Source organism: Sapajus apella, unplaced genomic scaffold (genome assembly GCF_009761245.1).
Source record: "Sapajus apella isolate SASKATOON/1434 unplaced genomic scaffold, GSC_monkey_1.0 scaffold35, whole genome shotgun sequence".
NCBI classification, from domain to species: Eukaryota; Metazoa; Chordata; class Mammalia; order Primates; family Cebidae; genus Sapajus; species Sapajus apella.
The window spans coordinates 20,787,907-20,809,818 of NW_022436975.1; the positions used below are offsets into that span (position 1 = coordinate 20,787,907).

A 21,912-nucleotide genomic window follows, 5' to 3' on the forward strand; every position below is an offset into this window, starting at 1 on the left:
TGAACCTGGGAGGCAGAGGATGCAGTGAGCCGAGATCATGCCACTGCACTCTAGCCTGGCACCTAGCGACAGAGCAAGAGTCTGTCTTTAAAAGAAAAATATTTTAAAAGCTTCTCCAGCAGTCAGGAAACCTTTCTGTTAATTTAATCATCAACAAGGATTTGTATCATTGTCACTAACACAGGTGAAAGTAAGGTGAAAAACACTCTTCAAAATAAATGTGGAAGGCCGGGCGCGGTGGCTCAAGCCTGTAATCCCAGCACTTTGGGAGGCCAAGGCGGGTGGATCACGAGGTCAAGAGATCGAGACCATCCTGGTCAACATGGTGAAACCCCGTCTCTACTAAAAATACAAAACATTAGCTGGGCATGGTGGCGCGTGCCTGTAATCTCAGCTACTCAGGAGGTTGAGGCAGGAGAATTGCCTGAACCCAGGAGGTGAAGGTTGCGGTGAGCCGAGATCGCGCCATTGCACTCCAGCCTGGGTAACAAGAGTGAAACTCTGTCTCAAAAAAAAAAAATAAATAAAATAAAATAAAAAAATAAAAAATAAATGTGGGAGTTGGTGGCTAAGGTTAGGTACATGGAAAGATACATTTCCATGGATAGATTTACATGGAAAGGTACATGGAAAGATACATGGAAAGATGCAGAAGCAGACAAAAAGCCATGATCTGAAGCCACTGGGCTACTGCTCCTTTGGGCGCTCACCTGCTCGGGACCCATGGAGGACAGCCCCGATGTAGGCACGGAGGTCACTGAGGTCATGCTGATCTGTCCTGTCATCTGGTTCATGCTGCTCATGCCACCTGTGTTGGTCGCCATGGACACATTGATGTTCATATTGTTACTGTACATGCTGGTGTTTGCTTGCTGCCCAAAGTGTGGTGGGGACTGCTGGGAAAACATGCTGGAACACAATGGAAAGATTGAATGAATATTACAGCTTGCTGCTATCCAGAGGCAGGCAGTTCAGAGCACTTGTTTCTCAGGCATTTACTTTGAGTGAATAAATCTGAACTGCATGATCCCAGGCTGAGATGGCCAGCAGGTGGTGGGCTTGCTGAGGCCTGAGACAGCAGGGGAACAGGCACTCAATGAAGCGGTGGGGGCAAGCAAATCCTTCTTCTTTTCATACCGCCACTGTGACAGCTGAAGGACATCCCTCACTTCCATGCCTGCATCCGAGGACCTCATGTTTGTTTTTATCAAATGTGGTGATAAAGGATGGCTTCTAGGTCACCCTTTCCACAGCAATTTCTATCATAAATTGGTTGGCGGAACCTTCTTAGAGATGTTTCTGTTCCTCCAAAGGATGTTCTTTCTAAGCTTTTGTAAATTCTAGTGACTCCTGCTCTAGGAAAAGTAAACTGGCTTATTTAGAGGTTTGCTTGATATTGCTTCTGTGAGCAAAGACTTGGGGAAAAAATAAAAAAGGAAGGAGACATGTAGGCTATAGAAGGTTTTACTGGTGATCATTTATCTCAACAACACACAGAAACATGGTGTTACCTGTTTCCGCCCATGTTCCCCTGTGCCCATCCATTCATGTCGGAGGGGGCCTGATAGGCTGGGTTGGCCTGAGACTGCTGCATCAACGGACTCTGTGTATGTGCCATTCGGGGTGACATAAGTGGGCTCTGGGGAGTTGTAGCCCCAGTAAAGCCTGGATCAGGTTGCTGACTTATTCCTTAAAAAAAAAAAAAACAAAACAAAACCAGAAATCCAAAAGAGACTGTTAAGTTTTATTGCAGAGACTGGGGGGAAATAGAACATTTCAAATTAATTATGCATAAAAAATTACTTTCAAATACCTGATTACATACTGATTAATTACATACATTTAAGAAAGTTTGCAAGCTTAGATAAAATATGGAGAAAAAAACCTCCATACTTTGATTCCCCTTAGTAGTTAGAAGGTGCCTAGGAACCACCGACCATCATACCTAGAGTTTGAAAGAAAAAATGCTATTCTTTCTTCAAATTCCTTTCCAAACCAAGAATGGATCAAATATATATTTCTCTTTGATCAAAACTATCACTGCAATTATTGTTTAAATTAAGTTTATTATTATTATTTTGACATAGGGTCTTTGCTCTGGTGCCCAGGCTGGAGTGCAGTGGCATGATCCTAGTTCACTGCAGCCTTGACCTCCTGGGCTCTAAGGATCCTCCCACCTCAGCCTCCTGAGTAGCTGGGACTACAGGCATGCATGACCGTGCCCAGCTAACTTTTAAAATTTTTAGTAGAGACAAGGTCTCACTATGTTGCTCAGGCTGGTCCTGAACTCCTGAGTTCAAGAGATTCTTGGCCTCCCAAAGTGCTGGTATAACAGGCGTGAGCCATTGCGCCTGGCCAGATTGTTTAAATTAAATTGGATTAAAGTTCCGCTATATGTCAAAAGTCAACACATCTGAGTAATTTGTCACTGAATGAGCTGAAGTCATTCCATGATGAGATGAATCCATCTTTAAAAATAAGTAACTCTGCTCATGGTTAGCTTGTTTTGTCTTTATAAAGAGCTCTGCGGTACTTCAGGGCTATTCACAATTAGCAAGAATAAGAAAAAAGTTCAATGTATGCTTCTTGTTCAGTTTCAGGGCAAACAATTTAAAAGGAAAGAGAACTTTTAGTAGACTTTTCTAAATCATCAAGAAGGGAATAGAGAAAGGAGCTGGGAAACAAAGAAGGCAACTTCTTAGAGTATTTTGAGAATGACATTAAGTACATTTTTGCATAGAAGACTTGTAAATGCATATTTAATTAATATTTAAATTAGCTACAAAAGAAAGGCTTAAGATCATACAGGAAAGAACTGCACATTATCTTTCTGTTCTTTAAAGAAACAAGAGACTTGGATTTCGGCAACAGACTTCCATAGTGATTTATAGATAACTGGCAAAGGGTAGGGAAAGTCATTTTGATTATTAACATTAAAAATGTAGGCACTTATCAATAATTCAACCATTAACTGAACATGACATGCACACAAATATTAATGTTCATGACATTACATACTCGGTATCTCTTAAGACTGACATTAAATAACAAATCAATATGAAGAGAACTAAGAGGTCTCCCATTGTGGTTTTTATACAGTACTTCTCAAGAATTATCTATTCATTAAAAATCTGGTATCATCTGTAAAGTCTCTATTTTTCAAAAGTCACAGAGTGACTATAATATTTAAATATTTATTTATTTATTTGTTGAGACGGAGTTTCGCTCTTATTACCCAGGCTGGATGGAGTACAATGGCGCGATCTCGGCTCACCGCAACCTCTGCCTCCTGGGTTCAGGCAATTCTCCTGCCTCAGCCTCCTGGGTAGCTGGGACTACAGGCACACTCCACCATGCCCAGCTAATTTTTTGTAGTTTTAGTAGAGACGGGGTTTCACCATGTTGACCAGGATGGTCTCGATCTCTTGACCTCGTGATCCACCCGCCCCGGCCTCCCAAAGTGCTGGGATTACAGGCATGAGCCACCACGCCCGGCCTATTTATTTATTTATTTATTTATTTTTTTGGAGACGGAGTTTCACTCTTGTTACCAGGCTGGAGTGCAATGGCGCGATCTCAGCTCATCACAACCTCCGCCTCCTGGGTTCAAGCAATTCTTCTGCCTCAGCCTCCTGAGTAGCTGGGACTACAGGCACGTGCCACCATGCCCAGCTAATTTTTTGTAGTTTTAGTAGAGACGGGGTTTCACCATGTTGACCAGGATGGTCTCAGTCTCTTGACCTCGTGATCCACCCGCCCCGGCCTCCCAAAGTGCTGGGATTACAGGCGTGAGCCACCGTGCCCGGCCTAATATTTAAATATTTATAGAGATCTTTTTACATTTTGTATCTATTGATTTGTTTGAGTCAGACTCAGAGGCTTTCAAATATATAAATACATATGCACTTTTAGACACTGACATAAACAGATCCACACACGCTCGCACACAAGATAGACAGACACGGTCTACGCATACACACTTACTTCGGTCATTCTTAAAGTAAGACCTGCACTCAGAGAAAAGGAGGTACCTGAACTGAGAGCCTGGAAGGTACTGTGCTGGACTTGGGGACTCCTCACAGGCCCCAACTGTCCTCCCAGGTTTCCTATCATTCCCTGGTTAGCCAGATTCATCTGGGAGCCATGCAAAGAGCTGTGAGAGAGGAGCTGTGACCCAGGACTGGGGGACACTGGGGAGAAAGGACTGGTGAAAGGTGGTGGGGATGTAAGTCCAGTACCGTAGTTTGGAGGAAATGGAAACTGCTGTGCATTTGCCTGGGGAATCCGGGGGTTGCTCATAGTTGCCGGCATCCCACTAGGAGCCACCATGCTTGGTGTCATATTCAACCCTTGTCCTCTCATCATCAAAGTTCGTTGCTGAACTTGCTGTTGCTGATGCATTTGTCTCTGTCGAAGATGCTGGTTCAGGATTTCCCTCTGTCTCTGGGCCAGCATCTGTGCATTAATAGGTGCCTGAGGTCAGGGGTGATACGTGGAAGAAAATGTTGGGGGCAGAAACACATTAAAAACAAAGTGAATATTATAGATAGGCTAGCGAACAGTACTATCATCTGTAAAATTATCTGGAAAAAAATGACATAAAAGGATTAACTCAGAGTTGAACAACTGCTGATTGAGAATGTGAGCTTCTGAATTCTAAAGATATTATTCTGAAGCTTTGCTATGACTTAGCAGGGTTAAGTTTGATGCTAATATCAGTTAACTCATTTTGTAAGGACAAAATTAACTAAAGGATCTCAAAAGAACACAGTCCTTTCTATAAGAAGACTGTGATATAAACCTGGAGGATGGCAGTTTAGTCTCATTCAAGGAACATTCAATTCTAAAGAGAAATATAATCACTGGGACAAAAGGTGACGTGGTGTACTTCAGAAAAGGCTGAAAAGAGGCAGGAGGAAAGGAGGAGAGAAGGAGAGAGCCTGACAGGAATGCACGGAGGCTGAGGTGGAGGTGGAGGGTAGGGAGGGAGGGAAGGCGGGATGGATGAAGGGAAGCGATCCTGGTGCTTGCTGTCAGTGAGGGGGGTGAGGCTGCTCACGGGTCCTAAGATATAGCAGATCCTCATTTGTGAGTTCCATATTCATGAAGTTGCCTATTCAGCAAAATTTATTTGTAACCCTCAAATCAATACTCATGCTTCTGTCAAACGGTCATTTGTAGGCGTGAGCACAGTGGCATAACATTTCAGATACCCAATGTGCATTACTTCCAGCTGAGGCTGAACAAGGCAACACTTTGCCTTCTGGTTTCAGCTCTCATACTGTAAACAAGTGTCCTCTTTGTGGTCTATTTGGTTCCAAGATTTTTGGATTTTTTGCTTCTCCTGTTGGTGATTTTGCTGCTTCAACTGGTTCCCAGACATGCTGCTGCAGTGCTCTCTAGTGTCCCTAAGTGCAGGGGCTGGTGAGGTGCCTTCTGCAGAAAGTAGGTATGCTAGGTTAAGTGCCATTCAGGCCTGAATTACAGTGACTTCTTTAAAAGAAACGCACATAAAACAAGCTTATGTGTTGACTGGATGATGACAATGTTGTGACCAGAAACTTGCAGGAACCCAACCGTGTATTTCTCCTAGGGGTTAGCGTTCTCTAATTCAGTGTTTGAACTCCTTAAAATAACAAAAATTGACTGTACCTGGCAATAAAAATGGCAGTGATTCAAAGGGAAAAATGTAACATACCAGACAGGTAACTGGGTGATGGTACAGGGCCAGTGTGCTGATCTGGATCCACGTCTACTACGTTGCCTTTCTTCAGAGAGGTGGAAATGACAAAAGTAGCTGCGGGGATACTTTGAATACTAACGAAAGCTGATGGGTGGCGTGCTGCCTTACCTGTGTTGGTACTCCAGGTCTCAGAGTCAAGTTCACATTGGAAACATTGCTGATTTGATTCATAAGTGGCTGGCGATTCTAAATACATACAAACAGGATAAATACATTTTAAAAACAGAATACATTTTACTTTAAATCACCTTTCCAAGTAACTGCCCTCCTCAACCTACTATCTGCATGTTATTGGACAGCTGCGCCATCTCTTCCTCACGTCCTCCACCCAGCACCCCGACTTCCCAGGTGCCATCAAAGAACAGACCTGCTGTGCTTGGAGGCGATGCTGAAGTTGAAGTCTCAGTTGATTTGGCTGGTTCTGCACTAGGCCCGTGGGCCTGAGGCCGGGTCTGGGCTGCATACGGAGTGTGGCGTAACTGGGCCGCTGTCCCATGGTGTGAAAGTTTGGATCTTGCATGGGAGAATAGCTACCCTGGGCCATCTGTGCCTGAGATGCATACTGCTGGGGGAAAACAGGGCCCTTCTGCTCCAGCATGATGTTGGAATCCTGACTTGAGAACTGTTCTGGATCTACTGCTTGGCTCTGGAGAGGAAGCCCCAAATAACAAACAAATAAATTAAACCATAAAAAAAGCAGTTAGTATGAGCCTGTTTTCTCTCGCTGTCATACATTTGAAGCTTTTTATACTTTATAATATTATACTTACTACACAAAGGTACCTTTAGCTTGACTCCATTTTTCTTTCTAGAAAATGCCTCTGCCCATAGTTTCGGCTACACTAGGACAGAGCAGGGGTCAAACTGGACTCCCAGCAGTACTTCTTCCAAGAAAACGGGAGAAATGAGCCAGGACTACAGAATGCACCCTACCTGCTCCACCGATCAGATTGGCCTGGCCTTTCAGATGTAAATATCCCCTGGAAGTGTTAAGTTTTTTGATTATTCCTACCCATAGGGTTAATTTTAATTAGATAACCTCTTCAGTACCTAGCTGGGATCAGTGGTGTGACCATCATTATCCTGATTTTGTGGCTAAAAAAATGAGATTTAAGGACATGAAGTGAATTGCAACAAGCCCTGTCCAGCCAGTACATGGTGGGGTCCAATTCAGCTTGTGATTTGGGAGCTGAGCTCCTCACCAATGTGATGTGCTGCCTATTATCTACTTTACCATTTTCTGTGGCTGTCAGGATTCCCTACATGCCCCACATTTTGCCATCATCCTCTCACCACCTACTAGACATGGTTTATGTGTCTGTCTCTCCTGACTTCTTAGGGCTAGCCTATCTATCTGGGTCAGAATGGGGCAGGTGAACAAACCCGCAACTTCCCCGGGGTCTGGAAGACCTCAGAATCGCCCTGAATGTCTATGTGCTGAGGGGAAAGGTGGACTTGGCTGATTCTCCTCTTCCTTCTACTTCTAGGAGTAATTGCTACAAACCTAATGGTATAAAGGAAGGAAAGACTCTAGCAACAAATAAAATCTCTCATGTTTTCTTTAGCCCAGTGTTGTCCTAAGCCTTCTTGAAAACAGTCTATCCATGTAGTGCTGGAGCCACCTGGAGCCCTGAGCTCTGATCAGCACAACCCAATGGCCAGCCTGTGAGAGCCAGGGGCCCACTGCCCTCCCCGTGGTAATTCTAAACAAGGGGAGCCTAAGCAAAGGACATCATTCACTGCTGAATTACTGCTCTAACTACACACACAAAACAATCTCAGCACTTTAACATGAATATGAATAATGTGTACTCTATACTTCCCTCAACTCTACCTAATAATCATATTTCTAAAATTCAGTTTCATGACAATATTATAATGATAGCGGATTTGATGACACAAAATAGAAGTAACAGAAGTGAGTAAAAAACAGACTAAAAATATTAAATGACGTGACACCTGTTTTGATAATGTTACAAGTCACTCGGCAGCTCCACGGATGACATTTTTAAATGTCAGTTAGACAGACTCAAGGATAAAATAGTATTGAATGCTTAATTCTACCTATCACTGAAGACAAAGCAAACCAGTCACACAGGAAATATTTAAACTCCATTTCCCTTTCTTAGTTTATTTCAGGTTATATCACGTAACCTTAAGTCATTTCTTTCCATTCTGCTGTTTTCAATATGAATTGGTAAGTCCTAACTCCTACCTGTGTCTGCTCAACTGTGGGAATTATAAGAAGACTAATTTTAATGTTTCAGAGAAGTCTCCAATGACTCTGCATCACCTTTCTCTCAGAAAGATGATGACACATCATATGGCCAGGAAGTGGACGGGACTCTGGCAGATACTTTTTGGCAGTAAGAATAAAAGATGATTCATGCTAAGTAAAGAGGTAAACAGTAACGAGAACACGATGGTTCTTCTGGGTTACTCTTCACACAGTGAGCCAGGCTGCACTGCTTCACACAAAGGTAGCTGTGCAGCCAGGTTCAGATAGTGTTCTGTTCTTTCAAGGCACTATGTTAGGTTATTTATTCTACCACTGCTGTCAGGTACTCTCAAAGCAGGGACTTACTTTTTTATAGTAACCAACTAATTACCTAGAAGAAGGCTAAATAAGCTCACTAAGATTAGTTAACTTTTTAATATTCCCATTTTGCTTAAATATCCCCAAAATCATGGTGAACTAAACCATAATTTAAAGATTTAGCCCACCATTTTCTTTTCCTTTTTCTTTTGCTCTCTTCCATTTTCAGGATAGCCCAACATTTTTAAAGGTAAAAATGATGAAAAAGCTGCAGCTACCTGTAAAATGACTTCTGTTAACTTATGTGGAAAGTATTCTTTTAGCACAAACAGCTTCCTATCACCAGCCCACAGATGCAAAATGAATACAGTGGTCATGACTACAGACACTCATACCGACTTCCATGGGGAAGTGTTCTGTGGTTTCTCTGTATCTTGTGTGTCCCTCCCTATCAGCAAGGGCGGACACCAGGTGAGCTGGTCTTGGGTTTGTGTCTTTCTGCTAACCTGAACTATATGCAAAGCTCATTCTCAGTGTTCTCCATTCTCAGGTCAAAGTTCATGTGAGGGTTGCAAGGAAAGGCAAGGAAGAAACAAGCCCGGCCTGTTATGAGGTAAAAACCAGTATACTCTAAAAAGCAGACCGTAAACAGACAATAGACACCTTTGCACCCATGAGAGCGCTTGGCCCCCATGTGCTACCCTTCTGTGCATACCTGGCTGACCAGTTCTGGTATTCCCAAGGCTCTATCAATCTCCTCCAGGCCATCAAAATTCCGCAAGGCTAGATAGAGCTGGTCCAGGAGAGCTCCCTCATCATTCGGAGACTCAGCTGCAGGATGTGGACACAGCAAGTCATCTGGAGAACTGCCGAACGGCTGCCTGTAAAGAGAGAAATGTCACCTTGGGCCAATGGAAAAGCTAGTTGATTAGAGAACAATTTTTTTTTATCTCAAAGGTGAAAGTATCAATTGACTTCCAGGGTCTTTGCAACAAACTACTGTACCAACCCAACACAGAATAAAACGACAGTCCGAAATATTCAATACACTTTATTCAGTGCCCAATGCAGGCCAGACGCAAATCTAGGTATCTAAGGTATGCTTTTTATTTCCATTGGTCCCACTTCACGGCTGGCAAAGCTGAGGCTCAGTGAGGCAAGGTTAAGCCACTGGCTGGAGGTAGACACCACAGAGCTGGGGCTCCACATGGATCTGTGTGAGTCCAGGGCCTACCAAACTATGCCCACTACTCAAGCATATAAATTGAAGGAACGCAAGGACTTTTCTTTTTTCTTTTTTTTTGAGACGGAGTTTCGCTCTTGTTGCCCAGGCTGGAGTGCAATGGCGCGATCTTGGCTCACCGCAACCTCCGCCTCCTGGGTTCAGGCAATTCTCCTGCCTCAGCCTCCTGAGTAGCTGGGATTACAGGCATGCGCCACCATGCCCAGCTCATTTTTTGTATTTTTAGTAGAGACGGGGTTTCACTATGTTGACCAGGATGGTCTCGATCTCTTGACCTCGTGATCTACCCGCCTCGGCCTCCCAAAGTGCTGGGATTACAGGCGTGAGCCACCGCGCCCGGCAAGGACTTTTTTACACTTTAGTAGGAATCACTGATTGACTTAAGATTCTTATTCTATAGGAGGCTATGATGGCCCACCTGGGAGAGACGAGAGAACTAGAGGCATCAGAGCTGCATTAATTTTCCTGAACTCAGCTGCAGCTAGATTAAATTTGGCTGGGCTGTTAGGAAATGTCTTAGTCATGCGCGAACAGGCCTTGAAAACATTTATTTTTCTCTGAGACAGGGTCTTACTCCATTGCCCAGGCTAACATACAGTGGTGTGATCACGGCTCACTGCAGTCTCAACCTCGTGGGCTTAGGTGACCCTCCCACCTCAGCATCCCAAGTAGCTAGGACTATAGGCATGCACCACCATGCCCGGCCAATTTTTTGTAGAGGTAGGGTTTCACTATGTTGCCCAGGCTGGCCTCGAACTCGAGGTCAAATGATTCACCCACTTCAGTCTCCCTAAGTGCTGGGATAACAGGAGTGAGTTACCATACCTGGCCTGAAAACATTTATTAAAGCCCTCAAGAAGTGAATCTGGGCCGGGCGCAGTGGCTCATGCCTGTAATCCCAGCACTTTGGGAGGCCAAGGCGGGTGGATCACGAGGTCAAGAGATCGAGACCATCCTGGTCAACACGGTGAAACCCCATCTCTACTAAAACTACAAAAAATCAGCTGGGCATGGTGGCGCGTGCCTGTAATCCCAGCTACTCAGGAGGCTGAGGCAGGAGAATTGCCTGAACCCAGGAGGCGGAGGTTGCGGTGAGCCGAGATCGCGCCATTGCACTCCAGCCTGGGTAACAAGAGCGAAACTCTGTTCAGAAAAAAAAAAAAAAAAAAAAAGAAGTGAATCTGTTAGCATTTCTGCATTAGGTACACAAGGAATGTGAATCGTGAACATGCAAATTATATTTGTTATTAAATAATTGATGATAAAATCAGAATACCAAACTCCAGATTCCATGGTACATAAAACTCCTATACATTTAACTTTTAAATTAGAGTAGAGGAGCTGTGTTTGTGTCTCTCACTCTCTCTCTCTCTCTCTCTCTGTGTGTGTGTGTGTGTGTGTGTGTGTGTGTGTGTGTGTGTGTGTGTGTGTGTGTGTAGCAGTGCCATCATGGTTCACTGGGCTAAAGTGATCCTCTGGCCTCACCCTCCTGAGTAGCTAGGATAGGTGTGTGCCACCACACCTGGCTGCTAATTTTTTTTTTTTTTTTTTTTTTTATAAAGACAGGTTTCAGTATGTTGCCCAGGCTGAAGTGCAGTAGCTTTTCACAGGCACAATCACTGCACACTACATCCTTAAACTCCTAAGCTAAAGAAATCCTTCTACCTCGGCCTCCTGAGTAGCTGGGACTACAGATGTGATGTGTGCCACCACACCTGGCTAATTTTTGTAAATTTTTTTGTAGAGACAGGGTCTTGTTATATTGTCCAGGCTGGTCTCGAACTCCTGGTCTCCAGCAATCCTTCCACCTTGGCCTACCAAGTGCTGGGATAAAAGGCATGAGCCACCACATCTAGACTAGAGGAGGATTTAAAAAAAGAGCTCCTGAGTTGCCTGAATACTAAAAGAGAAATGATATTTGTACTTTACCAAAAGTCTATTTTGTCCTCTTAGAGTCACGGTATGATGTTTTGGAGAAAATAAATGTTTATAGATTAAAAAACAAAAAGTTTATAGATTAGCAAACTTATTCTTAAGCAAGTGAGAATAAACTCGTCAAGAACTGAAGTTACCTATTAACACAGTTCAGTACGCCATGTGGTTTTTAAATGCTCTAATAGGCTATTTTGGCCTATAATCCTGAAACACTGAAGCGCCAGCACTGAAACTAACAATTAATTTCAAATGGCCATAAAGGAATGCATTAATAACAACCTATGCTCTCCACTCACCTCTAGTAACTTGGAAACTGTCCACCTGAGGGTCCCTTGAGGCCACTCCTCACCTGCTTCCCCAACTCCCTGGCTGCAGGAGCTCCTTGTGTTTCTAAGGGACCCACTGAGACCTCTGAGAGCAGGTGCTCTTCTCACTCCTGCCCCTTCCTTGTCACTACTGGGCTTCACCAAGTCACATATGCTAGGGGGCTTGCTGGCTCCTTGCTCTTGCTTCTACTCCACAGTCCACACTCTCCTTCTCCACAGTCCACACTCTCCTAGAACCTTCTTTAAATCCAAATATGATCAGACTGCTCTACTACTGCTACACTCAGGGAGGGGGAGGAAGAAGCAGATGCAGAAAAGCAGGAGAGGGAGAAACCACTGAACTATCTGCGACGGAAGCGAAGAGAGGAGATTCCTCAATGAGGAGGGACCAACAAACATGGATGTGGCAAGAGTTCCATGAAAGAGTTCAAGTCAGTCAAGAGTAATGTCAGCTATTTATCAAATTCTCTTAGGCAGCGACTCACTCCCTAAAAAGGCTGGTTAAGTTGGCATTCAAGGATTTTCTTTGCCTAGATTTTGTCATTTTCAACTTGTTTTTTTGGAAGCTGCATTCATAGGCAACCCTCCCATTTCAGATTTATTCACTGATGGCAGGCCTGGGTGAAATCTAATGCATGCAAGGCTGCACATCTCGGGAAACGCACTGTCAGAGGAGGCAGGCACTGCCTCGTGCCTTTGTAAGACCACTCCACCTTGACAGACCAGCAACACAGCCAACTGCTTAATAACAAACAACTAAAACAATCACTGGCATTTAAACAATTTCCTACATAATAAAATCACTTTTTGTTATAAGCTTTTTTTTTCTAATTAAAAAAAATACAAATGAATTCAGAGATTAAAAAGTAAAACCGTGCTTCCAGGCCATCCCACTTTGGTCCAAGCCCTCTTCAACTCAAGCTGGGACTCTCAGGACGCTTTCCCAACAACTTCCCAGCTTGCACGCTATCTACGACTCTAGTATGATGCTCTCAGGTTCCCACTCCCAAAGCACACTTTACTGAACACAAGGGCCCTACTTCGAATTCCTACGTTGTTCTTCAGCTCTCCCAGGAAAACACCCCTGGCATAGGATGGCAGTGGTGGTGGAATTCAAGGACACATGGCTTTGATAATGCCTAACCTTCCCAAACTTAATGCTCACGCCTTCCCTGTGAGCCTCAGCCACCATGGGCAGCTGATCTGTCTCCAAAGACACTACACACATCACCAGAAAACCAAGACCTTGATATTTATCCGAACCTTCCCAAGCTCTTCTCCAGCTGAGGATCTACTTTACATCGGGGCACCACCTATCTCCTCACAGAGCACCCCACTTTCCTCTCAGCCTTAAATCACCTATTGAGCTATGGTGAATTGAAACTAACAATTTATAAAGACACATGTGCACGTATGTTCATTGTAGCAGTGTTTACAATAGCAAAGACCTGGAACCAACCCAAATGCCCATCAATGATAGACTGGACAAAGAAAATGTGGCACATATACACCATGGAATACTATGCAGCCATAAAAAACAATGAGTTCGTGTCCTTTGCAGGGACATGGATGAATCTGGAAACCATCATTCTCAGCAAACTGACACAAGAACAGAAAACCAAACACTGCATATTCTTACTTATAGGGGGTGTTGAACAATGAGAACACATGGACACAGGGAGGGGAACATCACATACAGGGTTATACTGGGGAGTGGGGGGTTTGGGGAGGGACAACAGGGGGTGGGAAATTGGGGAGGGATAACATTAGGAGAAATACCTAATGTAGGTGATGGGTGGATGGAGGTAGAAAGCACCATGGCATGTGTATACCTATGCAACAATCCTGCAAGATCTGCACATGTACCCCAGAGCTTAAAATACAATTTTTAAAAAAAATGCCAACTTCACACCATGCTCACAAGGGGTAAGCATTGCATCCTCTACTTGTTTGTGGCCCAGTGCTGGAACATAAACACAGCATAGGTGCACTAAATTTCTAGTGGATGAAAACAAAAGGTTCCTAATTTGGCTGAGCTACAATACATTAAAAACTACTTTTATATTCAGAAAACTACACTGCCTTGTAGTTTGGTGTTATAAATTTGGGCATATCATGAATGACATCACTTCCCTTAGAGATGTCATAATATGCTTGCTAACAAAATAATACCAATCCAGACTCCCAACCCCAACTGGCCACTAACACAAAGAAGAAATTATTTTCCTATATTTTGGGCAATTACACATATAGTTACAACCGAGAGAGCATCTGACAGATAAATATAATATTAAAACAAAAGTGGAATTCAGAGTAATAAAGGGAAAAACATACAAAGGCCCCAGGCTAGTGCAAAATAGTAGGTAATAAACAAGCAGAGAAAGATCCACAATCAATAGAAATCCCATACCTTAAAGTCTACATGTTTATGAACTAGAAGTCATTAAGTATGGGAAGAAGAAGGAGAATTAGGTAAAACTCTCAGCACTTGTTTGAGAAACGACATTACCATTTCTTCACTTTTCAAAAGCATTTTCAAAATTCTGCAAAAAAGTAGCAGCTACTGAATGATGAGAAATAGTCAACAAAAGAAACCTTACTCTTAGAGATACATTTCAAACAGGAGAAAATCAAATTAAAATTGTGATCTTAGGTGGGGCACAGTGGCTCAAGCCTGTAATACCAGCACTTTGGGAGGCTGAGACAGGTGGATAACTTTAGGTCAGGAGTTTGAGACCAGCGTGGCCAATACAGTGAAACCCTGTCTCTACTATAAATTAAAAAATTAGCCGGACGTGGTGGTGGGTGCCTGTAATTTCAGCTACTTGGGAGGTTAAGACAGAAGAATCACTTGAACCTGGGAGGTGGAGGTTGCAGTGAGCGGAGATCATGCCACTGCACTCCAGCCTCGGTGACAAAGTGAGACACTGTCTCAAAACAAAAATATCCAAAATTGTGAACTTAGTGCAAAAGGAAGTCTTCTTTTTTTTTTTTTTTTTTGGGAGATGGAGTTTTGCTCTTGCCGCCCAGCTGGAGTGCAGTGGCGTGATCTCGGTGCACTGCAACCTCCACCTCCCAGGTTCAAGCGATTCTCCTGCCTCAGCCTCCAGAATAGCTGGGACTACAGGTAAGCTCCACCAAGCTCGACTAATTTTTGTATTTTTAGTAGAGATGGGGTTTTACCATGTTGGCCAAGATGTTCTTGATCTCCTGACCTCGTGATCTGCCCACCTCAGCCTCCCAAAGTGCTGGGATTACAGGTATGAGCTACTGCGCCTGGCCAAGGAAGTCTTTCATGAAAGGCAGCTACTGTATTTCAAGAAAAAAATTCCTTTAATAAAACCAACAGAAATCTAAAAGTAATCTATAATTTTTGGCCATACTATAAAGCTCTCTTCTATATACCAGATGACTGAAGGAAAAAAAAACCTATAATGGAACTAAAAGTGGAAATTAGTTATAAATAAAGGAACATGTGATGTTACAGATTTAAGTGCTAAACTACTGTCTTTTTGAAATGTACAGATAAACTAAAACACCTGTTCCAGGCCGGGCGTGATGGCTCATGCCTGTAATCCCAGCATTTTGGGAGGCTGAGGTGGGCGGATCACCTGAGTTCAAGACCAGCCTAGCCAACATGGTGAAACCCCATCTCTACTAAAAATAAAAAATTAGCCGGGCATGGTGGCATGTGCCTGTAATTCCAACTACTCGGGAGGCTGAGGCAGAAGAATCACTTGAACCCGGCGGGTGGAGGTTGCAGTGAGCTGAGATCGTGCCACTTCATTCCAGCCTGGGTGAAAGAACGAGACTCTGCTTCAAAAAACAAAAACAGAAACAAAAACAAATAAACCTGTTCCTAAATATCAACTGTAATACTTATAAAGGGGATTTTAAAAAAGCACTGCTCTTTTATTTCAAAAGAGAGACATAGTTAGAATCTTTATTATCCACTACTTCTGAATTTCTATGACAATAAGATTACCATAAAGCTGGTCCTAAGTTTCTTCCACATTGAATTATTTAAAATAAAAAATCTGAGAGTGGTTAGAAAAACTGACATAACTTTAAAGGTGATGAAAATGTTTTGTTTTGTCCACACGGTGCATATGCAAAAATACCTAATTGACAGTAACAGAAACAACAACATGTTAGGGCAGTGCTGAGTCACCGAGACTCGTACAGCAAACTTAACACGCTTACTCTATTACTGAACCAAGTATAACTCTGGACTTCCTTCCATTTTTGTTTTAACAGAACTCTCCTCCTGTTTGGGTAACACTAAAAATCCTAATTTTGGGCCTAGTTCTTCCTAAAAACTAATCTTTAACATTTCATCCAAAAATGACTATCAGGTGGTAGATTTAATTATTATACATTGTCCTGTGTTAAACCTGTGTCCCAAATTTTCATGGAAATGGGTGGGTTTCTAACATATCAAATAAACATATCTAGAAATAGCCTACCATTCACGGACATCATGAAATCAGAATCAAAGAGCAAGACTGACTGTGAGAAACCACCAACTCCAAGTACAACAGCAGCTCCAGATGCGACAGCAGTGGCTATCTAGCTGGGGTGCGCTTCCCTGTCTACCCAGTACACAGCACCTCCCTCTGCCCTTGGCAGCCAGTTTGGGATGAGCCAAACTGCCTGCCTGAGACTCTTCCTCTGTTATCCACTGCCTCAGTTCTACTCACAGCAGTCCTTACTCTGGGCCTCTGATGTGCAGCTTTTACCAGCGGGACTGGCTCCCTGTCATCTCTGCCGTCTGAAATCAGACTACTTCTTCAAGACTTTGAAGTCTTCTCCAAGCATCCTGGTTGGATGTTTTTCTGAAACTTGGCTTATTTGTCTTGTGGTTTTCATACCACATACTACCTCAAATTACAGTTATCAGCATACATTTTTTCAACTAAATTGTAACTTCTTTAAAGGCACGTCCTAGGTCATACTGATTTCTGGATTCACCCTTTCCCTTCATGCCCTGCCTAGTAGATGATACAGTCCGAATAAACCAAAACTGGTCAGGCACTGACTATTCGAAAGGAAAAGATCAACTTCTGGACATGTATAAAATAGCTGGCCACCCTAGGTGCTCAGGACTCACCTGTTCTGGCTGGCAAAAGACGCCTGGTCTATAGGCAGGATGCTTTCAGGCCACGGGGCAGTCTGATTTGGAGGAGCTTGTTGTTGACTATACTGAGGTCCCCCCATGTTCATCTCTAGTTCAGATGGCCCTAGAAAGGGAGAAGAAAAAAACTTACATCTTTAATCAAGGGAGCATCTAATTGTGCTATGTAATTTAAAGTGAAACGTCTGGTTTATGAAAAATGGAAAAGACAGAAGCAACAATAATTAACTAGGTGAAAATAAGAAGATAAAATTCTGGTCCTGAATAGAAGTAAAGGCAATAAATATGAAGGTGAATTACCCATTTCAGAGACTATCTAGACAAACCATTCTAAACCTTTAGCATTTAAGACTCTCAATACTCAAAAAGTTTTTGTTCATGTGGGTTACATCCTACTGATATTACTTACTTTTTTACTGATATTACAATACTTACTGTATTGGAAACTGAGAAATACAAAAAAAGTATAGATTCATTTAAAAATCATAATAAATTATATGTTAATATAAATTTTTTTCTAGATACAAGTGAGTGGAATGAATATGATTTTTGAATGCAACATTTAAAAAATTCTTTTATTGGCATTGTTTTACATTTCTGCAAATAGCTTTAATGCCTGGGTTAATGGAACAGAGTGAAATCTTCTGTTTTCACATTTCATCTGCTGTGATATCACATAGCATCTAAAATTTCTGGAAAACTACCTGGGCGATAGTAAGAGTAAAGAAGGAAACAGTGTTTTGGGATTATTATGAAAATAGTTTTGGCCTTGCAGACTCCCTGACTGGGAGTCAGGGGGCTGGACCAAGTTTTGAGGAAGCATGTCCAGACTGTTGGCTACTGAACGCACACTAACTGTACTTCAGCTGGCTCCCTACCAGAGCATGAGCAGAGCAGAAAGGAGGCCCAGACAACCCACACACACTCTTCCTCAGAAGTTCTCCGAAAGGCTTTAAAGCTAATGGATGAGATGAGCTTTTAAAAATTATATTATCATCATTATCTGTAGACCTGTATTCCATTCTAACAGATAATTTTCTATTGAATTCATGGCTTTTTGGAGTTTATTAAAAATTAGAGAAACTCAGCTATACAATAAAACATACAGAGCCACATTTCAAGCTCAAGAGCCAGATGCTCTTCAGTGAAGACTGAGAATACATTACATTTCTAGATATAAGGTACTATTATGATTTTTAATCAATTAATAAACATTAAACATTTTCTCATTTAATTTTGCATGGAAATTGGTTATATGCATTTTTCATGCAACCGTCAAATTATACAAATTTATGTTTGAGAACCACTCACTAGGTACATTCAGTGTAGTAAGGCAATGTAAATACCATCTCTCAGAAACAATAAGCTGAAATAACAATTACGCTTATTATTTTTTTTTTTTTTTTTGTCTTTTTGTTTTTTTCCTTTTTGTGGAGAACGGGGTCTCGCTATATTGCCCAGGCAGGTCTCGAACTCCTGGGCTTAAGCTATCCTCCCGCCTCTGCCTCCCTAAGAGCTGGGATTACAGGCGTGAGCCACAGCGCCCGGCCTGAAATAACAATTAAATAGGTAAGAAAACTAATGCCAAGTTAGGATGAAAATTCTGCGTTTTCTTGTCAAAACAACCCCAGCATCTTTTTTTTTTTTTTTTGAGACGTAGTCTCGCCCTGTTGCCCAGGCTGGAGTGCAGTGTCGTGATCACAGCTCATTGCAACCTCTGCCTCCCGGGTTCAAGCGATTCTCCTGCCTCAGCCTCCCAAGTAGCTGGGATTACAGGTGCACACCACCATGCCTGACAAATTTTTGTATTTTTAGTACCGACGAGGTTTCACCATGTTGGCCAGGCTGGTCTCCAACTCCCAACCTCAGGTGATCTGCCCGTCTCAGCCTCCCAAAGTGCCCGATCTTTTTGTGAACGAAAAATAGCTCTTTCTCATTGTACAAGTACATGAAAAGAACATAAACATCAACTTATTGGAATTATGCTAATGTACAAGAGGAAGGCTAACATGTCAATGATAAAGTAAATAATCTCAAGTATGAGTTTTACAGACCATTAATTTTTAAAATATAACAGTTTTACTGAGATAATTCATATAACATACAAGTCACCAATTTAAAGTGTACAATGAATTGTAGTATATTCAGAGTTACACAACCATCACCACAATCAACTTCAGAAAACTTTCATTCCCCCAAAAAGAAAGCCATTACTCATTAGGAGTCACTCCCTACTTCCCGCCTGAGCATCTCCCCTGCTGCAACCCCTGGCTCTAGGTAACCACTACTCTACTTTCTGTCTCTACAGATTTGCTCATGCTGGACATTTCATATAAATGATACCATAGGACATATCAGACCATCAATTTTAATAATATGTGGACGGTCTCCAAATAGAATTCTAGTAATCTTCACATTCTGTGAGATGTTCTGTAAGACCCTGCAACCTTCAGTGAGGGCCTGGGAGAGTCTGATTTGGTAGTCTAGGTGGTGGCCCAGGAATCTGAATTTTAAGTTCCAGATATTGTTCCAGTGATCACACAGAGTTAGAAATACTGCTGTACCACCGAACTATCTATCTATCTATCTATCTATCTATCTATCTATCTATCCATCCATCCATCTATAAGTCTTGCTCTGTTGCCTAGGCTGGAGTGCAGTTGCGCCATCTCGGCTCACTGCAACTGCCGCCTCCCAGGTTCAAGTATTCTCCTGCCTCAGCCTCCTGAGTAGCTGGGATTACAGGCGCATGCCACCATGCCTGGCTAATTTTTATATTTTTAGTAGAGATGGGGTTTCACCATGTTGGCCAGGCTGGTCTCGAACACCTGACCTTAAGTGATTCTCCCAAAGTGCTGGGATTCCAGGCATGAGCCACCACATCCAGCCTATTTCTTTATTAATAGTGTGACGTTATAATTCACTTCTCCCCTAAAGTTGAAATTAGGTAACAAAAATAAAACATCTCAAAGGCAGTTGGTTCTCTTATACGACTGGAGAATCTTTGAGATTCTGATTCTATACAGAGTTCCAGCAAAATCCCACTTAGCAGCTTTACATGGGAGGATTATTTAAACTGCACATAAGAAGCATGTCTTTAGTTTACTGAGCTGATACTCCTTTCTAAGAGAGCATAAACGTTAAAAGCAAAGAGCACTGGAGCCACCTTACCTATATTCATGACCTGAGACTGAAGTGTCTGTCTTTGGCCAGGCTGGCTGCTGGGCCTCATGGGGATGCTGGCTGCTGGGTTCCGAATCATACCTCCTTGGACTGGCCGGTTCATGGCACTAGTGGTAGCTGCACAGGTGACTCTCACAGCGGAACTCTGTGGTGCCCATTCTCCAGATGGCATAGTAGGCCGAGAAGCACTGCTGCCAATCATTCCTGTGTGCAAGCCAAAGAAAACTGAGCGATGCAGCAACTGAAAACATATTTACCATGTATGAATACCAGATGATCCTACCCTACAAGATAATCATACTGTAATTCAAACTTAGCCAACAGCTAACACCCTCATTGGGCAGATGTGGGCCCTTGGCTAAGAAATAAGAATGGGCAATAACTACACAGTTTTTATAACATGGACCTGCCACTCTTTATAGTTCAGAAAAGCTGTTACAATTGTTCCCATTTGTACTAAGAAACAGGTGCCGTGGTATGTGGATAACCCCAACTTCCTTCCTCAGGAAGTGAATCACATTAGCTGATATACACGTAAATGCTTTACTTTCCAAAAGGGAGGTAGAGGCTAAGAGGAACAAGGTAAAAACTGATAATCAATGCTCTCATTATAAACAAAAATCATTGAAGATATCTTGAAGTCTATATGAGACTTTATCCTCAAGTCTCCTTCAGGGTATTATAATTTGTTAAACTTCAAAACTGACCAAGAGTAGCCTCTAAGTAGTGGAGAAATTACAGGATCTTTCTGATATTTACTGTAGTTTTTCATAGCCAAGGCAAGCGAACTCCCATGACTTCAATATACCTAGACCACTGTATTCCTGACTATAAACATCTAGAATGGGTTAGGACAGATTTGTAAAAATCCCTTCTTTTTTGAGATGTTAACGGTTATCTGACCACATATAAAAGCCTAATGCTGGCCTGGCCCCTAGGATGCTGATAATGGCTAAAACCCGATATTCTAAAAAGGAAACTCTCCAAATGAGGTCTCTTCATTTTGAAGTGTTTAACGATGGATACATAAAGGTTCTGCTTTCAAATATATGGCTTGCTTTCATTTTCTTTAATTATGATAAACAACTAAAAATGGGGTATATTTAACAAAAGAAGAGAACATGCATTGTGGGCGTTCCTTCACTTATGAAATGAGAATGTGCTGTAAGGATGATTAAGGGTGAAAGGTGGTTAGTTAGATTTTAAAAAGTCAGAAGGCCAAGTGTGGTGGCTCATGCCTGTAATCTCAGCACTTAGGGAGGCTGAGGTGGGCAGATCGCTTGAGCTCAGGAATTAGAGACCAGCTTGGGCAACATGGCGAAACCCTGTCTCTATAAAAAATACAAAATTAGCCAGGTGTGGTGGCAGATGCCTGTAGTCCCAGCTGCTTGGAAGGCTGAGGTGGGAGGATCATTTCAGACTGGGAGGTTGAGGCTGCAGTGAGCCATCATTGTAGCACTGCCCCTCAGCCTGGGTGACAGAGTGAGACACTGTCTCAAAAGAAAAAACTAAAATAAAAAGTTAGAAGGGTATTCCATTAATGCATATTTTAAAAACCATTTAAGAATTAGATTTTGAACTACAGAAAAATATTATGGGAGAAAGGGATTTTATTTTTCAAAACATCTGTTATCTAAATAATATGACAAGATTATAGAAAGTCTAGAAAGCAAAAAAGAAAGTGATCCATAATTCAACAATATTACTGCAATGATAACTAGGAGAGTCCCTCTCAGTCTGTGTTTTTTTTTGAGATGTACTCTCTTTCTGTCGCCCAGGCTGGAGTGCAGTGCCGTGATCTCAGCTCTCTGC

The 21,912-nt window shown here is 42.4% G+C and overlaps 1 protein-coding gene and 1 long non-coding RNA gene across 12 annotated transcripts in view; both read right to left on the minus strand.

Annotated features, from left to right (window-relative positions):
• NCOA2 (nuclear receptor coactivator 2) overlaps positions 1-21,912 on the minus strand; it is a 307,971-nt gene that overhangs the window by 12,282 nt on the left and 273,777 nt on the right. For all 11 annotated transcript variants that reach the window (XM_032296306.1, XM_032296307.1, XM_032296309.1 and 8 more), the window contains 8 exons: positions 20,089-20,304; positions 16,894-17,023; positions 8,995-9,160; positions 6,111-6,389; positions 5,852-5,929; positions 4,239-4,473; positions 1,512-1,689; positions 711-909 (listed from right to left, as the gene is read on the minus strand). In XM_032296306.1, the coding sequence (XP_032152197.1) occupies positions 711-909; positions 1,512-1,689; positions 4,239-4,473; positions 5,852-5,929; positions 6,111-6,389; positions 8,995-9,160; positions 16,894-17,023; positions 20,089-20,304 (1,481 nt within the window). The remainder of the gene's footprint in view (positions 1-710; positions 910-1,511; positions 1,690-4,238; positions 4,474-5,851; positions 5,930-6,110; positions 6,390-8,994; positions 9,161-16,893; positions 17,024-20,088; positions 20,305-21,912) is intronic.
• LOC116563609 lies at positions 7,299-8,986 on the minus strand. Its single transcript, XR_004274481.1, has 2 exons — positions 8,440-8,986; positions 7,299-8,376 (listed from the first exon to the last, which is right to left on the minus strand). It is a non-coding gene; the product is annotated as an uncharacterized LOC116563609 (long non-coding RNA).